The 23,343-nt window shown below is 36.4% G+C and overlaps 1 protein-coding gene across 1 annotated transcript in view; it reads left to right on the plus strand.

Moving 5' to 3' along the window:
• The window catches only part of DEUP1 (deuterosome assembly protein 1), a 47,528-nt gene that overhangs the window by 16,400 nt on the left and 7,785 nt on the right, over positions 1 to 23,343 (plus strand). Inside the window, exons 5-12 of the mRNA XM_086473674.1 lie at positions 1,195 to 1,329; positions 3,922 to 4,035; positions 6,713 to 6,925; positions 11,790 to 11,935; positions 12,562 to 12,667; positions 14,221 to 14,418; positions 15,439 to 15,525; positions 18,047 to 18,246. Coding sequence (XP_086329800.1) covers positions 1,195 to 1,329; positions 3,922 to 4,035; positions 6,713 to 6,925; positions 11,790 to 11,935; positions 12,562 to 12,667; positions 14,221 to 14,418; positions 15,439 to 15,525; positions 18,047 to 18,246 — 1,199 coding nt within the window. The remainder of the gene's footprint in view (positions 1 to 1,194; positions 1,330 to 3,921; positions 4,036 to 6,712; positions 6,926 to 11,789; positions 11,936 to 12,561; positions 12,668 to 14,220; positions 14,419 to 15,438; positions 15,526 to 18,046; positions 18,247 to 23,343) is intronic.

A 23,343-nucleotide genomic window follows, 5' to 3' on the forward strand; every position in this document is an offset into this window, starting at 1 on the left:
TATGAGTTCCCAAAATCATCTCAAATATCTCTAGGAAGTTCCCAGATGATTTTTTAACTCCAGTTTCTGTTCTGTATCTTTTCTGGACTTCTTTGGCCCTCTTTGTTGTCTGCACAGACCTCAATTGCTCATTCCACATTGGTTCAATAGGGTTCCATTCCATTCCCAGTTACTTCCTTGGAATTAACTTCTTTTCCAGAGGGTAGTTTGCTTGATCAGTTAACAAAAATACAAGATTTTATGGATTTTGTTTGGGTAGACAAAGAACTTTATGTTAGAGTCAGAATTTTTTAAGTCATCTATACCTGAATTTAAAGGAACAAACCAACAAGAGACATGATCAGTATTCATAGCTGTAAACTTCTTTTCTACTCAACATCCTTTGCAAAGTTCTTTCACTCAACTTCCCTTGAGACAATATTTTTAGTGTTTCCTTTACCGATAACCTTGGTTTTCCTTTTTTGTTTTTCAAAACCAGGTGTTCATATCTCTACCAGACAATGTTAGTTTGCTGTATCAAACGTGTTAATGGCCACTAGCCCTTCTGCTTGTGTGCTGTAGCTAACTGTTGATCAGACCAGCCATTTTTCAGAGGGAGCTGGTACTTCTGCTGGTACCTTCCCTTCTCTGCCTCTGACTGCTTTGCCTCTGACTCCTAAGACATGCTTTCACGGCAAGATCAATAGGCAGAACAGTATTTAGTGTCTGATTCTCATAGACACTCTTTGGTACTTAATGATTCCAGAAGAATGCAAACATCACAAACATAAGATTTCAACAATTTTCATGATAAAAAAGAAACAACAGAAGTTTAAAATACTTTAATGATAATCCTTCATTCTGGCTAGTGAATCACCCTTTAAAAATGTCAACACAAGATGGCAGTAAACAAGTATAGAACATTTCGTATAAACATTGTAGAGGGAATGACACTATGGGTAACGGTGCCATAAGGAACTTCAGCAGAATTAAGTAGCTGTCGAACCAACTCATTTGAACAGTTAGTTAACATTTATATGAGAGCTTAGTCTTGTTCATCTCTAAGAAACTAACTTTATTAATTGATTCTTTGTTGGCAGTGATTAGATTTTTAGAATGCTGAAGCTACAGTTGGTGATTCTAGTTTAAAGAAAACTTTGGCCACATGGTCATCTTTGATAGATTCTGCATGTTCAACTCTGCTTTCATTTTTAGTTTTCAAAGTTGACACATAGTTATGAAAAGCTGCAGTCACATCGGTTAAAACAAAAAAAGGTTGAAGGTAGAGAAAAATGTGAGAAAAGCCTAGAGACACCATCTGAACTGAGCAATTTATACAAGAAACTAGAGGTAAGCATACTTTGTTGTTATGTTCTAATTTTAATGTGCCTTTACAACTAATTTGTGGTTTACGGTTGTGAACTCTAACTTCCTGATTATTCTACAAAAATTATATCATTTTCTTGCTCTGGCAAGAAAAAGTGCGTAGCTTAATGGTCAGGTTTTGTTCTTTCATCCAAGTTTTATTAGCGTTTTTAGTAGTTTTATGAGTTAATATAGGTAAGTTTCTTCATAAGTGTAACTATAAATAAATTTTACTTTTTTCCTCATTAATATATGTGTACTAGTTAATGTAACCTGTTGAGGCATGAGACCGTTTACATATGCAGGATACTGTCACATAATACCTACCATTAATTCAAGTTTTATAGACCTCTGGACAACTTTGACCATGTAGGGCTAGATAGACAAAGGATTTAGGATTGGAAGAATGTTTGTTATACGCATATCCTGTCAGCACCCGTGTGCCTGAGGCAACCCACAACCTTGACCTCAGTGCCTAGTTTCCCTGGGTAACACATGAGGAAGGACTGGGAACTTAAAAACACTTTGCAGAGAATCCAGCATGCTGATTGGGGGCTAGATACTATGAGATGCTAAGGACAGGATTTGGTCATATTCCCTATCCCTCTCGACACAGAATGGATTTTAGCCGATTTATTCTTGGATACAGGAAGATACTGATTTCTGATCATAATTCCTGGCCTTGACTTCTCAGAGTCAGAAGTTATTTTATGATATGATCTGTGGAATAATCAAATATTTATTGGGCCAACAGGAGAGTTAGAGCTAGCTCAGAGAACTGGCATATAGAGAGCATACCTCTAAGTGGTGGCTTCTCCCCAGATACTCTTCTGGCTACAGTCACTGGTGCAGAAACTGTTATCCAGTCTCATTTCTTATAACTGAGCAATGTAATCTCTAGCTGTACTAAATTTTGCCTCCTCTTTTCTACTTATCCACTAAATTTGCTCGTGTCCTGTGCAAAGTGGAACAACTTCAAAAGGAAGAATTCCGGAGCCTGCTGGAAAATAACATTTGTTTGTTAGGTAGAAAATTAACATGGGAAGATTCTGGTTCAGATTCTGACTGGAGAAGATTATTAAACTGAGTCTTCCATGTATGGGGGGAACAGTCTAACCACTAGTCCAATGAAGCGCAGGAGGATCACAAAAAAATCTACATTTCCTCTGGCCATCCTTTTGTAAAGAGCATAGTAAAGTAGTGTGTGCTTCGAGCGTTTACTAAACTGGGTCCTGTAGGGAAAGTACTCAGAGGAATACCAGATGAAAGGGTGAGCTAGCTGCCTAGCTGCTAAGCGTTGTGAAGTCTTACAGGTTTATGATGTAGATTCGTGTAGATTTGTGATGTAGATTATTTAGACACTTTGAAAACTTTACAATCGAAAACTTAAGATCTAATAGATATTAAATACTTTCACACTTAAGCTGCAATTCAGAAAGGTTTTAGGATCTTTATTTTGGACTATCTTCTATGTTATTCTATAAGGTATAGGACTAACTTCTGCAACCTTCATGTGACTGTTCCTACATAACAGGACACATCCTGGACACATCCTAGCTCTACATAATGTTGCTGTCTTTTCCACATGGAAGAGTCCTTACCATCAGAAAAGCTACTATGTTTTGGACTGCAGCACAGCTGCCAACATCCGCTACTACAGGAATAATAAATGGATTATACATCTATCATTGACTAAATATATCACTACTGTGAAACTGTCTGATCCAGCTAATTTGAGAATGACCTTATTTAAGATTAAAATGTGAAAATAATGTAACACAATGCTATAATTTGATTAATTATGCAGTATGAAAAATGAGTGCTTGGAATATATTCAGCAAATTCTAGTATTCAGGAAATAATTACTGTGTTGAAAATCTACTAAGCTCAGCAGTGCTTTAGTAAGGCCTTGAACCTGCAGTCCTCATTAAGTAGTCTGAAACTCCATTTGTGTCATATTTTGTAAAAGATGTTTATTGGTTTAAGTGCCAAAGCAGACACTAGGAAAGCTGTAAGAGAAGATTTGTATTAATCTATGTTGGAAAGCATTTGATTTTGTTTCAGTAGGAAATAAAATTGTATTTTTTAAATTTGGGAAATATGCCAGTTTAGGATAATTGTAAAAAATCATATATCTTTTTGGAACAAACATTTCCATTGTGAAAAAGGAAGTTCTCACAACAGCTAAGATCTACAGCAATGGAAGTGATTTAAAGTATTTTATCATCAGGCATGGTGGTATTATGTTGACGGTTGGACTTGATGATCTTAGAGGTCTGTTCCAACCTAATGATTCTATGATTCTATTCTATGATAATTTGTATTCGATGATTATATTTACCACCCATTTTTTTCAGATTAACAGCACTTAAGACTGGATTTTTTTTCTGGTTGGGATGACTGGGTGGCTGGTTTATATCATTGTTCTGTTTTTTCTTCTTTCCAAAATTATGGAAAGGTTATGTATTAATTTAAAAACTAGATTTTTCTTAGAACTATACAAATTACAAAGTTATTTTGATTAAGGAAAAAACTTGTTTTCCCTGTGTTTACTAGCCTTGTTTTGCTGTCTTTCAGGAATTTGAGGCAAAATCAAGAGAATGGGATAAGAAGGGGACAATCTGCCAAAATTATCTTGTTTATTTAGATGCTCAACAAAAATTGTTGTCCGAGAAACGTAGTTTATTTCAGGTAAAATTCCTACCTTCCTGCTTTAGGAAGAAAATGAGCTGTTAGCATAGGTAGAGTTATTTTAACTTAATTTAAAACATTTGAACACCACTAAACTTATACTGAATCTGACAATACATTGATATATTGGTAGTGAATACATTACCTTAGGTGAGGCAGACCCATACTGAAAGATCTAATGATACATACAATTATTTTAATGTTATTTTTCTCATGAAAATGAGAAAATGAATAAGTATCATGTTGAAAATTACAGTAGTTCTGTTGTAAAAGACCTGCAAAAAGCGGTGCATTTTCCTTTTTACTTCTTAAGTATACTGTGGAGATACTTTTATCTTCTATGCTGTTTACTAATATGCAATTAGTTGTGATGACAAGTTATTTAGAACTATCTTACCAAATAAGTGGTACATGCTGTTACTATGTTGACTCAAATATAAGGTTCCTCAAATCAAAGATAGCCCTCATTTTTTTTGAAGATCATAAATATATATTAATATAATTCATGCAGAAAAATGGATTTCTATATGCTACTCTAAAATCACACTTGGAGTTGTTTGTTGGATCACTTATTCCTTTTTATCGTATTTCTCAGCTTTCACAGAATCACACAAAATCACATAACGGCAGGGGTTGGAAGAGACCTCTGGAGATCATCTGGTCCAACCCCCTGCTAAAGCAGGTTCACCTACACCAGGCTGCACAGGACTGCATCCAGGCAGGTTTGGAGTACGTCCAGGGAAGGAGACTCCACAGCCTCCCTGGGCAGCCTGTTCCAGTGCTCTATCACCCTCAGAGTAAAGAAGGTTTTCCTCATGTTCAAGTTACCGTTCAGTCCTGGGTTGACTTTGTGATTCTTTTCTACTTGCCAATTTGCTTAATACTTTTTTACATAGCCTATTGATCTAACAGGGTTTTTTTTAAGTCCTTCCAATCCAGAACAAAACACTGATTTAATGATGTCTTGACAACCAATTCTGCTCGAAAAAAAAATACTAGAAAATAACTTTTACAAGTTAACTGGTCCACAAGACAGCTCGAAAATTAAGTAAGGAGAAGCCAATTACATTGCTGACTGGTAATCCCCTTTTCCAATGTTATTAAGCTCATTGGATCTTAATCTAGTGAAACACTTTCTTAACAATTCCTATGATTCTCTTTGCCCATATCCTGAGTTTCCAAGTGTGATAGTTAAGTTTTGGGTTTAGACGCTGAAAGCATTATATTGCAACTATTGAACTTCCATGCAAATGTGTTAAAAAAGCAAGGCTTTGACTAGACAAAACTACTGACTGATGCATGTTGATTATGTAGTTAGACGAGTCAAAATGGAGTACTCACGGTGATCATCCACATTTTTCTGTTGAGGCTTTCACTGCCATCAGTGAGCTTTCTTTGAAGACAATTCTCTTCACAACTGTAACATAACATCGACTAATGTATTTAATAGAACTCTGATGGACTGTTACCCCTTAACTGTTTCAAAAGCATTAATTGGTCCTGTGTCTCTGTCTCAAATTCCTCTTTTGTGAGGTCTTTGATTTCCAGCTGGAGCCTTGCACTATATTTTTCACAGGCTGCTTTGACATTTTGGTATCTCAGACTCCATAAATTACATGTCAAGAGGACCTTAATTTGTTATCTATAGAAATGAAACTTACTTGAAAATTTCTCTTGGCTTTTTATTTGATATGCAGCCAGTGGTCAGTTCTGCTTAGGTGTTCGGCCAACACAAATTATGGGACTATAGTCAATGACACAAAAGCTGTCTGAAGCATGCCTTTTTGCAGTCCTTGTCAATGAAATATGGTATTTGTAACCCTATTTGGTTTTAATATATGTTTTCTTGCTCAACTTGATCTCTGCACATAATATATCATTTCCAGGTTAAATTTTGTTGTCATTTTTTAGCTAATTCTCAGTTTTCTGAAAGATTAGGGCTGCTTGTTAATCCCTCAGTAGAGGGATCCCTGTGGATAGTTTTTTAAACAGCATAAACAGTTGCCATAGTAATTATGCTTCTTCACGATGGCTGTGAATTCACAAATACTGGCAATACCAATTGTCTGAAGTTTTGGGTTTAGGATTTTAATTAGTACAAGAAACTGAAAGGAGTGTGGGACTCTGCAGAATGCGCAAATGATTCTTCCCCAAGCTTAAGGATAATGATATCAAAGAAGTACAGTTCCTGTAGTAACTGAGCTGTTTGTACCTGGCCTATGTAATGCTAGCCCTCTAGTCAAAGGTTAATTTCTATCCTAAGGCACACACATGCACAACTACTGAGTTCAATGAATCAAAGAAGAACATTTCTTTCAAATTATTTTTGATAGGTAACTGCTTTGAGTAGGTCATCATAATCACCTTTTTCACATTTGAGGCTAATTAACATTAAGTGCTAGGGAAACAGGCAGCAGAGGAGAAAAATCCCTGAAAAAATTCTGTGCCCTTGAAAGTTTCTGAAACTTTTTTTTTTTTTACTGAGGGCAGGGAACATGAGACTGAAAAAAGGAAGTATCCTTTGGAGAAATAGTAAAACTGTTCTCATTGTGCCATATTTTCTAAGCAAATCCTGGTGAAGATGGAAATAGCTTTATGATTTTAGTAGTAATGGTTTGGTCCTAGCAATTTACATATAATTATTGCATTTTATTTAAAAGATTTTCTTGTTTTATAGAAGCAGACCCAGAATTATCAATTCCAAATAAGCAATAATATACAAAACCAAGAAGAGGTAATTACCTATGGCCAGCCCAAAAGTGAAAAGGATAAGTTGATTGTTGAAAAGCTAAAGGCAACTGTGAATGAAATGGTGATAAACAGGAATAAACTAGAAGAGGAAAATCTGAAACTCAGGGAGGATCTAAAAATGTACCAAAACCAGTGCCAGGTATTAATAGTTTCTCTTTTTCATGATGACTGTGGAATTAATGTTGAAGAATTAATTACTTAGGAGTATACTTTACAAAGCTGTACTGAGATGTGTATATAAAAGATCTTTACATTAGGTATATTCTTTGCAGGAACACAAAATGAGATGTGAACAGCACAATTTTTTGACTAACGCTTAAAGAGAAAATAGAAATATGTTTGGTATGTAGTAATGTATTTTATTCTTGTCTGTTTATCTGGAGTTTTGTAACTTTCCTATATCCATGGCATCTACAGCCTAGTTCACTTGGTTCCTTGTATATAAATGACTTCTATGAAATCTCTTTATCTGATTTACACCTTGTTGTACACTGTGCCATATAGCTAGTAAATAAGTATATGGAAAAGTGTATAGGATGCTTTATTATCATTGAGGGGAGATTTTGCAGTCAATGAATTTTTAAGTTGCCAGCCATGTGAAGAACCACCAGTTTTTATCTTATCCCTAGTTTACCATTTTTCAACATAGCACTGATCTATGAAGACAGCCATTTGGGCCTCTTGGTTTGTCATGATGTATGAGTTCTGACAAGATTGAGATAATACAAGATCCTTACAGCCTTTTTTATTAGCTACATTCGAAACAGATCAGGACTGAGATGCTCATTGCTCTTTTTTTTTCTGGTAAAATGTATAAATTATGCTTTTGCTTATTTATTTAAGCACTACAAGGTTCAGTAATGTATTGGGTGGCCTATAGTAACTGCGACTGTTTCTGGAGAAAGATAATCTATTTCTGTTTGTAGACAACCTTGCAGAGTTACAGCTTCATATGCAATATACTTCATAGGAATTACCATGTATGCGGTGGAGGTTAATTTCAGGTGCTGTCAGAACAGCCAAGTTTAGCGCATGTGATGGTTATACGTTTCTTTTGCACATTAGTTCACGGAGTCATTTGCCTATATACAAGTTACCAGTATGCAAGTAAAAACCTCTGGTTTGGGGCCTGTTAAAAAGGCTGCCATCAAGAGCAGTGCAACTAGAATATGGAGTGGAATGAATCATGGCAATTGGAAGGTGGATAGATGCTGTGCAACAGAGAGAGCAGATGTCATTGTGCTGTAGCTGTTAAGAAAATCTTCATGCAAGAGGATTTTTTGAGTCATGTGAGTAGAATAAAGGAGCTATAGGAAGTACTAAAGACATTTTTAGTAGAAGTGGAGCTAGATGTACATAACATTATCAGCTAAAGGGCAGAAAGTTGCACAACTGTGCTGGTGGTGTGGAATACAGCTGTGTTAGAAAAGCCGCCATTTGCAAATACCTGCAGAATGGAAACAGTGGTGTAAAGTCAATGTATGGTGAAAAGGAGTAGCTCAGGGAAAATATTTTATTAGGAATGTCTGTGTGAGAAAGAAGGAAGTGCAAAGCCTATTGTCAACCAGAAGAAGTAACCAGGTTTGGTGGAGGGTGGGAATAGTTGGACCTGATGTGGGTGAAAGAGGGAAGAGCAGATAGGAATCTTGGTGGAGAGAATGCTGATGGCAATGACAGCAAGCCTAGTATTGAGCCTTATATATCTTCTATGCCTATGACCATTTTATGTCAGCTTCTAAATATTTCTCTCATACTGTTAATTAGCAAGGAAACAGTGATAAAGTGAAATGTATGGAAGACACGTTTGTTGGCTCTACAGAAATTATGAACTTTAGAAGATCCAAATGAAGACTGCAGTGTATTTCTTTACCTTATGAATTGTCTGACAAAATTAATTGCAGCCATACATGAGAGGCAGCTTGAAAACATCACAAAGGAGGCTTGGTTCTTGGAAGTCTGCATTAAGTCAGCTGCTGGACACTAATTTACATAGAAATACAGCATATAATTGCATTTAAAAGGTTGATCATTGGGTTTACGTGGCATGATTTTGGTAGCAGGGCAGCTACAGAGGTGGCTTCTGCAAGAAGACACCAGAAGCTGCCTCGATGTCAAATAGAGGCAAAGCCAGCCATCTCCAAGTGGGACCCGCTGCTGGCCAAGGCCAAGCCCATCAGTAACGGTGGTAGCACCTCTGGGATAATGTATTTAAGAAGGGAAAAAAACTCGCTGTGGAACAGCAGCCAGAAGAGAGGAGTGGGAATATGCGAGAGAAACAGGTCTGCAGACACCAAGGCCAGTGAAGAAGGAAGGGGAGGAGGTGCTCCAGGCACTGGAGCAGAGATTCCCCTGCGGCCCATGGTGAAGACCATGGTGAGGCAGGCTGTCCCCCTGCAGCCCATGGAAGTTAATGGTGGAGCAGATGTCCAGCCCATGGAGGACCCCACATTAGAGCAGTTGGATGCCCGAAGGAGGCTGTGACCCTATGGGAAGTCTGTGCTGGAGCAGGCTCCTGGAAGGACCTGTGGCCCCATGGAGAGGAGACCACGGTGGAGCAGGTTTGCTGGCAGGACTTGTGACGCTGTAGGGGACCCACGCTGGAGCAGTCTGTTCCTGAAGGACTGCACCTGTGGAAGGGACCCACACTGGAGCAAGGGAAGAGTGTGAGGAGTCCTGCCCCTGAGGAGGAAGCAGCGGCAGAGACAACATGTGATGAACTGACCACAACCCTCATTCCCCATCCCCCTGCGCTGCTCGGGGAGAGGAGGCAGAGAAATTGGGAGTGAAGTTGAGCCTGGGAAGAAGAGAGAGATGGGGGGAAGGTGTTTCTAAGATTTGGGTTTATTTCTAATTACCCTTCTCTGATTTGATTGGCAATAGATTAAATGAATTTCCCCAAGTCGAGTGTGTTTTGCCCATGACAGTAATTGGTGAGTGATCTCCGTGTCCTTATCTCGACCCATGAGGCTTTTGTTTTCATTATATTTTTTTTGTCCTTCATCCAGCTGAGGAGGGGAGTGATAGAGTGGCTTTGGTGGGTGCCTGGCATCCAGCCAGGGTCAACCCAGCACAAACAGCTTTAAGTAGAATTAGAACAGGAGCTCATCAGGAAATTTCTGAGACTTCCTTTTGATATCAAACGCAGCAAGCTAGTTGAAGCAAAACTTTTCACAGAAGAAAAGAGGGGATTTGGTAGATTTTTCAACTTGAAACAGACTCTTTTAAAAGTTGTATTTCATTAGATATTTTCTAAACAAAACCTAAAGTTTTCTGGTTCAAAACTAATTATCATTTTAGTGCTTTGTCTAGGTGCAATAGCTATTTCCTAAAATAATAAGTAGTACATATCTAAACGAAGTGACATGTCAAACTCTTGACCTGAACTTCTATTTCAGTTATTATTGCAGCTGCTGCTGTGGCTGCTGTAGTTCCTGCTATTATAATTCACAAAAGAAAATACAATTTATGTAAATAAGTATGATGACTGCAGTCTGCCACAGATGATATGACTTCTGCCACACAATTGTGCAGCATTAATTCCCCTATCCACCCCAGAATGAAATCAGAGGGGTAAACCTCCCCCAAATTAGTATATTATAAAATAACGGTGGCTATTTCTTGAATGTTGAAGTCATGAAGATGATTATAAGGAAATCTTGCAGACAATTTTAACAGTTCATTAAGCTTTATTTCACTTAATATGCCCAGACTTGCATTTCAGATTTTAAAAAAGCGCTCTCAGCCTTAATTTAACAAAGGATAAGATGGATGTATCCGTATATACAGCCCCTATAAAAAACGCAAAAGCACTTCATATCTGTCTTCAGCAGCCCTTTCAGCCAGAGGAAAACCACAGGCTTCATCGAAGGAAGGTCATTCTCATATGAGGCTCTAAAGGAAATAAGCCTTTGAAGTTCCGTGCTTGCGGTGTCATTTCTGGATTCCAGTTGTCTTTTGAAAGTTTAAAGGCTTTATTTTTGCTTTTAAACTTGGAAAGGATATTAAAATAAAATGAAGAATTATGAAAAATATTAGTGCTTTTAGTGTAATAGTTTTAAAGGCAAAGGATCAACATCCTTGGAAAATCATTTTTTTTTAATCTGAATGTGCTTTTGGATCTTGGGTGAGAGGAAATGAATATTCTCTGGATATTGTTGCAAGAATCTGATTATTATTGCTACTTTTGTTGTTTGTGATTATATTTCCAAGTTCTTATCTTTAGAATGTTTTCAGTATATTTTGGGGAAAATTCTGATTTTTTGGGGAATTCGTTTTTTATGATGCCAAATGTGCCATGTTACCTTCAGGTTGTCTATCACATTATCAATCAAAAATTAAAGGTAAATAGAGACATTTGTTGAGTCCCTAAGAAAAATCTTTTTGTGATTGTTTGAAAATTTTGTGATGTTCATTTAAATAAGCAATTAACTCCATGCAGATAGAACTAGTTTTGGATTTTGGAGATGATTGAGCACATATCTTATCTAAGTACATAAGTCTAGATGTATCTGCTCCAAGCTTCCAGGCAATGTTTAATGAAGACATGCACCCAATCCTGCCTTTCTATAGCCTTGTAGTTTTCAAACTTATAAATCTGGAAATGCCGTTAGGAAAACAGAAAATGGAAGTTACTTATGGCACTAGTTCTTGCATGTGAAACATGTTCTAGGGGACAGAACCTGCTGAAACATGCGAACAATGTATTTTAGGTGCATTTAGTACAATAAAGAACTTCTGAATGATGTTTCCTATCATAGTTTCAGTAACAGATGCATTGGAACATTGCAAGAGCTAAAGAATATTCAGCATCTGATTTTCAGATGACATTTCTGGAGAAAGGAACTGATATGAAAGCAATGCCTTTTTCAGCAATGAACCTCAAAATAAAAGCCTGAATGTCTTTGCATACAAATTACACAGGTATCAAAAATGATGTGTTAAAATACAGCATTTTGAGCCATCTAATTTTATATAACTATTTATGTATTTGCTTGTTTCTTTAGAACATGGAGGCAGGCTTTTCAGAAACGAGAAATGAGCTGCAGTCACGAGATGCTCTCTGGAGAAGGATACAACTGGAATGCCAACAGTTGCATGCAGAATTGTTGAAAGTCAGAGAGTATAAAGACATGCAGGAAATTCAAATAAAGTATGTATGTTGAAGACAACATTTAAATCAACAAGTACTTCTGAGCTAATAACTTGTTTCTTACATTTGATTTAAATTAAGTCTGTGTAAAAAGACACTCTAGATTCAGATGTTCAGATTCTAAACAGTTTTAGAATAAACATTTTCATTGGCAATTATATATAACAAGATTGCAGGCAATAGATGCAGGCTCTGTTCAAAGGCTTTAATGCTGCCTAGATCTTTGCAAGTCAATGTATTTCATATATTTCAATTTGTATGTTTACAGTCTCTTTCATTTTCTGGGCATTACAACACTTTAGAAGTAGTGCAATTAAGATTCTCCCTAACCTCCTTTGAGTAAAATGTTCGTCTTTTTATGGTTTACCTAATCTACTGTAGCTATTTGAGATTATATGAAATACCAATCTACAAGAGATTTCAAGATTCTTTCTGCACGCACTTGCACTGTCCTTAATCCCTAGAAATCTCCCAAGGTCCAACCTCGTTTAGGCTAAATCTTTTGTTGTTTCTTTTTTCATTAGCAAGCAGGCCTTCTACAGTTTTGAACTGTGGAGAGGATACTGTAAGGTAAAGGTTGTTGAACGTTCTGCTTGTTTCATGTTTTGTTTATTTCTTATTTAAAGGCATCAGTCACCTTGTGTACAACTTACTAACCGACTAGAAAATAAAAACGCTGAGTTATTACTACTGGCACAAAGTCAAGAACACCAACAAGAAGAGCTAAATAAGGTACTAGATATTTTTAAGAATTTCCAGATCTTAACTGCAATACAGGATTTTTAGAAAAAAGCAAAAAGTACTGACCTTGGGTATGTACATATGCAGAGGAGAGCAGGATAAATTGTGGTTTTAGGAGAGCATAAAGTTTTCATATATGGAAAAGTTTTCATGTATGGTTGCATTTCTGGAGGAAGGTGTATAGCTGTAAAATTGACATTCTGATTCTGTGCACTAACAACAGAGCTAGCTACTTTATTGCACTAATGGAAGAGACCATGCCTAAGCAGCACTGTCATTCACACAATACCATGCAAGTAATAAACCCTCCAAGGCTGTGAGCAATGGATAGGCTATAGGAAGTCAGTAGTAGTTTGTAGGTGGTCTCAGATGTAAGTTATGCTAACAGATCAACTGGTACAGGTCGCTGTGGCAGGTACCCACACAAAGCTAAGCTTAATCAGTCCCTTCCTGCACAGTCTAGGGCAGCGCTCTTTAGTTTGAACTATGCATCACATGGCATTGCACATTTCAGAAGTGCTGGGTGCAAGCAGGAGTGGCATGGCACTGTGGAATGGCATCTGGCTTGGCAGGCCAAAGCACTTGGGGAGTAGAGGATGCTCAGAACTCCTCTTAGAGGCATGTTGTGGTTTTGCTGAGTAGCAATGTGAGCAGGAATCTCTCTAATTGGGTGCAGCTGACTTGGATGCAGCAATTTTGGTATGATAGTCATGATCTAGCTCTGAGGTTTTTTGCATCTACATCTATTTGTTTACAATTCTAGTGTTCCTGTGTAGTTTGCATAAAGAAAAACGAAATGCCATCTGTCACTGATTGTGTACAGTACTGTAAGGAATTATTAAAATGGGTTCAAAGGTTGTTGTGCTGGTTTTTGTAGTTTTGTTTATTACATAATATAAAAATCTATCAGTACTAAATTGTTGGGTATAGTAGAAAGATTATGAAAACAATCTTTGTGTTGATTCTTTGCAAGGAGATAGTGCAGAAAGCTTGAAATGTTATATATAATGGCAGGAATAATTCTCATAGAGTGATTTACCGTATATACTCTTTATTTCTAACACAGTTTCTCATTAAAGACTCTCGATTGATTCATTTATATAGCTCCTAAGTTAATTTAGGCTGCATTAAACTTATTTTAAACCTAAATTAACTTAGGAGCAACATAAATAAATCATACTTAGGTTTATTGAATGGATATTTCCTTGGATATTGTGTGCTATAAATTCCAGTTCTTAAAATTAACATTCTTTTTATTACATTCTTTTTAAATGTTAATTTAAAAGCCTTGTATTTTGTTAATTTCTAATACTAAATAGGCAAATGAAAGCACAAAAGAAGGGTTGAAAAAAGATGTAAAAATAAATAAAGCTGTGTCCACTGACTTATGAAGATGTTTTATTATACAATCTCAAAAATCTCTGATTCAGTTAGAAGAGTTAGTGTCTTGGAAGCAACAGCAAAAAAAGTCACTGATAGGTACCAAGTGATGCAATCATATTTACTGCACAACATTTTTTCTCTGTGGAACATATTTGCTACAGATAAGAAACCATCTTTATCGAGAGGAGCAGTCCCATCGCTCTGAGCAGGAAAGAACGAAGACAGAAATCTCTGACCTGACAGAAGAGCTTCATCAGAAGGAGATCACTATAGCAACTATCATGGAGAAAGCTAGTCTTCTGGAAAGACAGTTAAAAATGGAGTTAGAGATAAAAGACAAATTGTTAGCAAAACAACAGGTATGCAAGCAGGAAAAACCAGCCTAGATCATTTTACTCCACGCTGTTGATAATGACATACACTATCTGTGAAAAAAGACATTACATTTCTTGCTGTAGTTTTCATCAGCAGTGCTGTAATATCTGTGAAGTATTACTAGAGCAGCCAAATTGATAATGGAACAAGAAAGCACCGGTAAATGTCAGCCGTACATCTAAATTGCAATTCATTCTGACCGCCCAATGTAGTTACCATTTTATCATGCAAAAGATCTTGAGAACTTCGAGGTGGTTGTTATTATATGTGCTTTATCATTAGAACCATTTATTAGATTATCTAGAACATTTCTTAATTTTTTCCAGTTTTTTTTAAAGCTTTTTTCAAATCTGCTTAGAAAATTCTGGTAGTTTTAAAGCTGAAAACTGTTAGATACCAGTGTTTTAACGGCACATTTCAGTTTTAAAAACAAGTATGCTCTCTTCATGACTTAGTATTGTAAACCAAAAGAAACTTCATATTTAGAGGTTTCTGGGTATCTCTGGATTTTCTGAGTGGGTCACTGCATATTGAAACTTATGATTAATCTAATACTTTACTTTTGACAATATGAAAGTTAGTGTTTGGGAAAATGAGAGATGTCTCCTATTGTGCGGCACTCTTTACCGGGCCATGTTCCCCATTGTATCACTAAAAGAGTGAATGTCATTCCTAGGCTTCATGACTAGGATTTCATCCAGTTTCAAGGGCCTGCAAAATCTGTTCCTCTTTGTGTCTTCTAACTGCATGTGAACTCCCTATACTTCCCCTATTTTCAAAAAGGTAAATAAAATCAGAGGCATTGCATTTGTGTATCTTTTATAGGGGGTTTAAGACTTCTTTCTGCTTTAGTATTGCTGTATTTAAAAAAAGAATATTATAGTTAGTTTCATAATTCTTTATGTATGTTTTGTAAAATTAAACTTACATGTGTCTATGCCCAGTGTTATTTCAAGTTAACAGTAATATTCTTGTATTTAACCAAGAATTGAATCTTCTCCTAGTTGTTGGATTTCCTATACAAAGTTATCAAATCTGAAAACACACATCTGAAAGAGATGGTGGAAAACCAGGAGTGTAAATCTTGCACGGTAATTTTTTTTTTAATCTATGAGATGTGCAGAACAGTTACTTATATTTGTGGAAAATGTCGATTGAGATCATGGCAGATTTAGAGATTTCTGGCTTGTGTAAAATAAATAAAGAAAAATAAGGTGTGTGACATAATCAAAACCAAAGGGTATTCACGCACAGCCTGAAGATGGCTATAGCTAGGAATAATTTTGACCTCAACTGTGGTAAACTAGAAGTAAGCTAAATTTTTCAGTAACTGTCTAGACACTAAACAGTTTATGAGAGCCTATTTTTTCTAAGTTACATCACTTGCTTCAGAAAATATTTGGGTTTAGTCATCATTCTCACTGTGCAAAAATATGTTCCTTTTTTACTATTTTATCCCTTTGTTCATATATTTAAATAACAGTGTAAACAACTGACACCGAGCTTATTTTCAGAGTTTAGTATTTCTTTCTCTCTAAACAGGGAATACTTAAAGATTAATTTATAAGTGTGCCATAATGTCCTGTAGAACTATAGTTTATATGTGTGTAATGAATATTATATACACTGCCTTCCACAAAAAGCTTCTAAACATCCCCTGCTTACAGAACATATGCAGTTATTGTATCTATCACTAGAAAAAACACCAGAATGTTGCTTGTAAATACATCTTTGGGGGATTTCTACCCTGTCAGTTATCTTACTGTAGACTGACAAACGCATGAAAGAATGTCATTTTTCCACGCCCTTAAAATAGTATATATGTCTATCAGTGATGTATTACCTATTCATACATATACCCTATTTTGGATATATGCATGTGCATATATGATATACTAGTGTGGAAACATAGATGGATGTGTGTATGCATGTCTAGCTCTTCTCTACAGTGATATTCTTCATGAACATTGAGAAGAACTGACAAGAATCCTTGTAGGCACCATGTTTGTTAAATTTTCACAGTAAAATCCAGTTGCTAGAAATATCCAGGTCACTACACAACTCAGTGCATTTGTGGAATTAATAATTCTTTCCTACTTTACTAGTGTATTGTGAGGATCTTAACATTAAAGATTGTGAGGTATTTGATATTAAGATTGGAGGGACGGACAGATTTTTACAGATGTGTTTGTGCAGTACGGCAGAGCACTACACAGACCCCTCAAACCAGTGCCGGCCTAAGTCAGTATGGGGTAGTGCATCATCAGGCACGGTTACTGGTTTAGATTTCAAAAGCAATGTAGCTGTGCCAGCTCAAGTTTTGGGGTTCATGCCATTATAGCTGTGCTGCTGATTCTAGAGCTATTAGGGGTAGGGTGACTTAGCACTCTCTTTCTTCCTGTGTTCTGCCACCTCACTCTGCTTGGGAGACAGAGCTGAGCCCCTGCCCCCCATCCTTGCACAAAATACTGAATTTTCTTATACTTGCTGGCACTTCCATGCCAGCTTGGCTCATAAATTTCCCATAAAACTAGCCAAGCAAGGCTAGGTTTGTAGGAAGAGATGACATCAGAGCAGTCAGTGCAAGGAATAGATAAGTTTTCAGGTGCAGAAGCCCAGTTGTGCTAGCAGAATACTAAGAACCAAATCCTTAATACTCATGAGTTACTGGGTTCCAAAAGAATAACATAAATCTAGAAATATATGAAAGCACAACTTAATAAAATGTGTGGAGTTTTAATCTTTTGTGTGTAACCTGGTAAATCTTTTGAGACTTTTCTGTTGATGACAGTATACTGTAATTGCAAACTTATTTACACAAAGCAATGCAGCATTCTGCAGAGAGGTAGCTCCAAATTAGCTAGCTCAGGTACGCAGCACAGGCTTTATGCAATAAGTGATAAGACAAAAAAAAACAAAGAGGGCACCCTGGCTAGTCAACTTCCAGAGCTAATCTCCACCTTCACCTCTTGATAGCCTAGTGGATGGGCCTCTTCAGCCCCTGGTCGCAGTGCACGTGTTGCTTGCACTCTCGGTATTTTGACTTGTATTCCATGTGGGTAACCCAACGAGAAGCAGGGTTTAGTAACACAGACAGAGAGTGCTGTGCTGATGTGGCTTTACTTTACTGCTTCTGAAACTGAAGGTGACTGTGTCTCAACACAGATATTAAATTATGCCTGTAGACATACCCTGTATCTACCATAGTAATGCACTTCTATAATTTTTCTTGTTATTTTTTCTGGAATTGTTACTGGAGGGAGCAATGCAGTCTACGGCTATAGCTGTTATGGTTGCTTTTATGTCTTACGTTTTACAAAGCAAGCAATGAATTTACAACAATAATATTTTGCATGCATGTTTGTTGAGAAATTTTAATTTGTTTTATTATGTTATAGAGGCTGTTATCCCTTCTTTTCCATTTGTCTACCGTGGGTTTTTTTTTCTGGAGGCAGTTCTCTTGGTTTGCTCTAAGTGCTTCATGATTTTATATGGCAGCTCGGTCTTTCTTTAGCATAGTACATTGTTTTGTGTTTGCTTGTTAAAAATACTAACATCCATTCATTGTGGAAAAAAATAACTATTTAACGATGGTTTTATCTCCTTTCCCAGAGTATAGATTTATCTAACAAAGAACATGGAAATTTCACAGCTTCCATTCACAAACTGGAACATGAGAATGTAAGATTACAAAACAGGCATCTTAAACTACAAAATGACGTAGAAACATCGATACTGGGTGGCATGGATACATATGGAGAAACAGACCACAGCTACCAAACCCGTTCAAAGATGCAACAAAAGGAAGACAGGTAATATTTAGATTGTACACATACATGAAACTTCCTGTAAGATTTGTGGAAGCATCTAACTGGGCCAAACCGTTAAGCGTTTTTTCTGTTTCTGTTCATTCAGAACTCCCACCAACATCAATACCAGACCTAGGTAGTATCTTTGTAAGCATTTCCTACGATTTTCTGGGCAGCTAACTGAATTTAGCAATAAATGAAGTCCCAGAAATGTTTGATCATTAGTTTAATATTTATCGCATGAAACAACTTAAAAAACTTTTTATGTGCTGCTTAAGTTATCCTTAGTTCCAGGTTTTGCAAATACAGAACGTATTTTTACTGCCAAATAAAAACAAGACAAGGAAAGGATATAAAAACCAACATGAGAGGTAAACTGCTCCACAGGAGGTTATCTTAATAAGCAGTTTGAACCACAAGCCCTGCTGAAAAGCTTTGTGTCCCGCCAGTTTCATTTGTTGGAAGCTTCATTAAATGTATTTTAATGCCTTGTCTAGTTTTGGTGTTCTTGGGTGACCTGATTTTTAAAATAAACATCATTTCGGATTCCCTGAATAAATCATTACTACAATAAACTTCTTGTTAGGGAAAAATAATGAGACTTAAGAATACTCACTCACAGAAAACATTGTAGTGATGACTTCCTTCTTATTTCCCTGTATTCAGTGAAGCACTGAATTACCTTCAAACATGTTACAATCATGGCGTTGCAGTAATAAAAAGATAATTAAACTGCCTGATAAACAGTATTTCACAGTACAGGAGAGTAAACATTAATAGGAAGCTAAATACTCTGATCATTTGTAATAAAGAACTTCCATGATACCAGTAATGTAGAAGTTCTGTGAAGCAAAGTTTAGATAACTGGAGACAAAATTTCACAGGTTAAGGTTTTAAACTCATACATTCAGTCATTGGCAGAATTTAAAGTGATTTTCTTGCTGCAAAACAGAAAGACATCCCAGTATATGTAGCTACATTCTTACCTAAAATTTCCTTTTAAATATGATTTTAGTGTTGGAGGTAATACTCATGTGTATGTAAATACATATCTCTCATATGTGTGGACATACATATATATACATAATACACACACACATATATATGGAAGTGGGAGGTATGGCTGTTTTCCTACTAAGATTCAAATTATGTTGAAGGTTTTGTTGAGACAAATATTTACAAACCAAGATACAGACTATTCTGCACCTGTAGGTCTCATAATTTCACCAAAAATTGGTCAGCGCAATTTTTGCTCATGCTTTCACTCTCCTTGAGTGAGTACAAGATTTTTTTTCCCATTTTCTCAGGAACTGTGATGTTTCATTCGTGAATATGAGACAGTAGAACTAGGCAGGTAATTGGATTTCATAGCCATTGAAGACCAATGTTAAACCAAAATTGGGAGAGAAACCTGGGATTGCTAACCAGTTTTATGACAGAAATCTCAACCACACTACTGAACACAATTTAAATTATGATTCTAATTAATCTGATGAAACAGATATATTCAGCATGGTTTTCAGGATCTAAAACATGCATTTGATTTCCTAAATGAAAAGCTATTTAGCTAAATAAATACATACACAGATTTAATAAAATGTGCAAATTTCACATGTACTGTACATACACATCAGCCAGCCAGTCATTTTAAGACTGGGCCTTCTCTATACTGTCAGTTCTCTATTCCCAAACAGGGATCTACCTCAAGGTTTTATCAGAAAACTAAAATTAAATTTTCAACCATCAAATGTGCGCAGATAAACCAGGCAATGGTTGAGTTGAACTCTGGGGTATGTTTTATTTTATTGTGAGCATAGATCATGTAATTTCTGTTTTAATTTGCAGTTCTGTTTCCATGGTAATTATGGCACTGGAGGAAGGGCAAAATGACTTTTTTTACATAGCAGAAAAATAGAAAACATGGTGCTTGTGCAAGGGGGGTGTGTTTGTGTTTTAAATAGTAATTTTCAGAAGCTGTGCTTTTTGGTTTTCCTATTTGCCATCAGAAACCCAGAAAGGTTTGCACAATGAAAAAGAATGTCCTCAACTAAGTTTATTCTATAATATTTTTCAGGCATAGCTCACAATAAGTCCTAGAATCCTAGTCATGGCCAGCCATTAGTTAGATAGGAGACCTCTAGAGAAAATCCAGGAAATTGCAGGAAGTTACACTGGCCGTTTAGAGGGGCATGGTATCTTCTTTCTGTCTTGCAGTACACAGTGAAGTTATAAATATTACAAAGTAAGATATGCAGGAGTAGCATCTTTTTGCTTAAAAAAACTGTGCCCACATCCTCCCTATAACCACTTTAATTAATTACTGTTCTCATCTGTGATGATTGACTTACTTCTAATTGCCAATTACTTAAGCTTTCCCCACCCTCAAGATTTCAATCCTTTATTTAGACCCTGGCCATACACAGTTGATTTAAATTTTTGCACTGTTGAAGAGGGCTCTCTCTGATGAAGCTGATGTGTTTAGCCTGTTTCTTTGAAAATTAAAACATGCACGTGAGTTCCCAAATGAAAGGCTAGTTACTTACCATAAAAATATACACAAAATAGGTAACTGGGCAAGCCAAAGTGCACTTTCATCATGTGTCAAAAGCGAGGCGGAAAAGGCTAGGGCTGGATGCCTGCTAAGGCAGCTGGGGATCTCTTAAAGGATCTGTGTTGACAGTGGCGTATCTGTCTTAAGGAGGATTTCACTACCCCTTGGAGGTCACACACTCTTAGTCAGACTCACCACTGTATCAGTTATTGCAACAGATAAACCAGAAGCAGAGAAAACAATCTCTTCAGGAAAATCCTTTTTCACCATTTTTAAAATCTAGCTAGCAGTTCCACTTGCAAGGTAAAAGCTCAACATAAACTCTGAAGGCATCCTGGTCATTAAAGGTCTGTTGTTTTCTTTCTGAAGACTAGATATGTCAACCAGCACAAGCTGTGTAAGGAGTCTGTTTTGCACCACTGAAATCATTGATCGCATAGGGACCAGGCTGGTTTTATATGTGAGTCTGGAAAGATCAATCCTGTCTACATAAATTCCTTTGCAAGGACATTGTTCTTCCACTTCTTGTCCCATGTCGCCGTGTCAACAGTGATATTATTTTTGTGAAGTGTGTGTGTGTATGTTAAATACTCTAGGATAGTAAACCCACAGAAAGCAGGTTATTCAACTGCAGTTGTAGTGTATTTGCACTGCCAGTGTTAACAAATGGAGTTTTTTACAAATTGGCAGGTATTTGCCTACCTTTACATTTGTATTCAAAGTAGAACTCTTAGATATTATTTTGCACTGAACCGGCAGAAATTTAAACCCCAACTGTGAAATCTGTCTGAAGGGAAGGCATAGTATCCATATCAAAGCACTTAAATGTAGCTGTCATGTTCTTCCAAGATAGCAAACAGCCCCAGCAATCCTATGGATTACAGTAGGAAGCAGAGTTCCTTTAAAAAATCGGTCCTTTTTTTCAGGGGGTGTCTGGTTTGACTATCTAAAAGCTACCATAGCTGTAGGCACCCAAGTCTGAAAATTCTGTTCTTAGTGAAGTAAGCTATAAAATAACAGTAATAACTGTTATTAAATACATAGAGAAGCAGTTCTGGGGGGAAAAAAAGAACACAGATCACATAGACTTTACTGTGGGTTTACAGAGGAAATTGCTTCCAAAAAGGTCAGAACACAAGATGAAAAAAGAAAATCCGTGATTTTATTATTCACGCCATCTATCTACAGTTGTGGCAGTTTTTTTTCACTGTGCCCTTCAGCCAAACAATAGATGGCATGGACTTTAAAACAGGGGGCAATAAAGAAAAAAAATCGTTCTCCTCTGCCCAAAGAGTAGAGTGTATTTCTTTCAAGAAAAGCATGAAAGAAAGGAGAAAACTCTGCCCCCCAAAAGATAAACACTTTAGCTGATTTAGAAAACTGGAAGGTTTGGTGAGTATTCTCAGAGCGTTTTATGTTAGCATGTATAATAATATTATTACAGTAATAATAATACTGTACTATCATGCTTATAATTTGCTTTCCTGTAGCATTCAGAGTATCTTAGTCACTACTTCTTTTATAAGCAGAGAAAAATACGTTTTTCATTCGTTTGCTGAGTTGTTCTGCACAGTCCATTTCTGGAGTACTCAGTTTCATGTTTCAGGGCTTATGTACAAGCAGGGCCTATTAAGAATGCACAGCCACCTTCTCCCAACACCATATATTAGAATCATGATGAGAAAACGATGGTGTGATCTTCTTGCAGAGAACACTGTCCTTTCCCTGTGCTTGGAAAAGTCTTCTTTTCTATTTGGGAAAAAAAAAAAAAAAAAAAGAAAGAAAAAAAAAGAAAAAAAAAAGAAAAAAAAAGAAGCAGCTGTTTTCCTTGGATCTGAGCAGCACTGCATACTCTTGAATATTTATAATAATTATATTTTAGAGGCTTTAGATCCCTAGAAGTTTTTATAGCTGCATTTCAAATTAGCAAAGTGTTTTAGGATATTTGTAGGATATTTGCAATGATAGGAACTTTTCAAACAGCTATCATGTTTTAGTAGTTACCTCCCAAGATTAACATTTCAATTTTATCGTAAGACCTCAGTACAACGGAAATTTTACCTCAGTCAGAAATATTGTAACAAAAATGTAATAAAATCTGAAATAATTTAAATGGGTTTTGCATGTTTTGCTAGATAATACAAGTAAAGATGCAACTGAAAATTAGTCTAATTCAGCAGACATCTGGGCAAGCTAGTCTCAAAATTCTCTGCTCTTATCAATATGGTTTCAGAACTGTTCAATTAGCTGTCAGGAAAAGAAGATGTTTTGTATGGGAAGAAAATAGCTTGCTGCTTTTTTTTTTTTAAGGTGCTGTTAACCATAGTAATTTTTGCTTCACAGAACTACAAATGAATGCAAATACATGCTTTCACATCCATTCCGATCACTGTAAGTGGGATACAAGAGTTATGGAACATCATAACAAAATACTTAAAAATTCTTTTGTAAGCATGAAGATTCCACTTATTGTTACAAAAGCATGTTCTTGTACAATTTTAAAAGTGTATTTTAAAAATTTCTTTATTTCTCATCTTAATCTTCAATGT

Source organism: Leptosomus discolor, chromosome 1 (genome assembly GCF_034619465.1).
Source record: "Leptosomus discolor isolate bLepDis1 chromosome 1, bLepDis1.hap2, whole genome shotgun sequence".
NCBI lineage: Eukaryota > Metazoa > Chordata > Aves > Leptosomiformes > Leptosomidae > Leptosomus > Leptosomus discolor.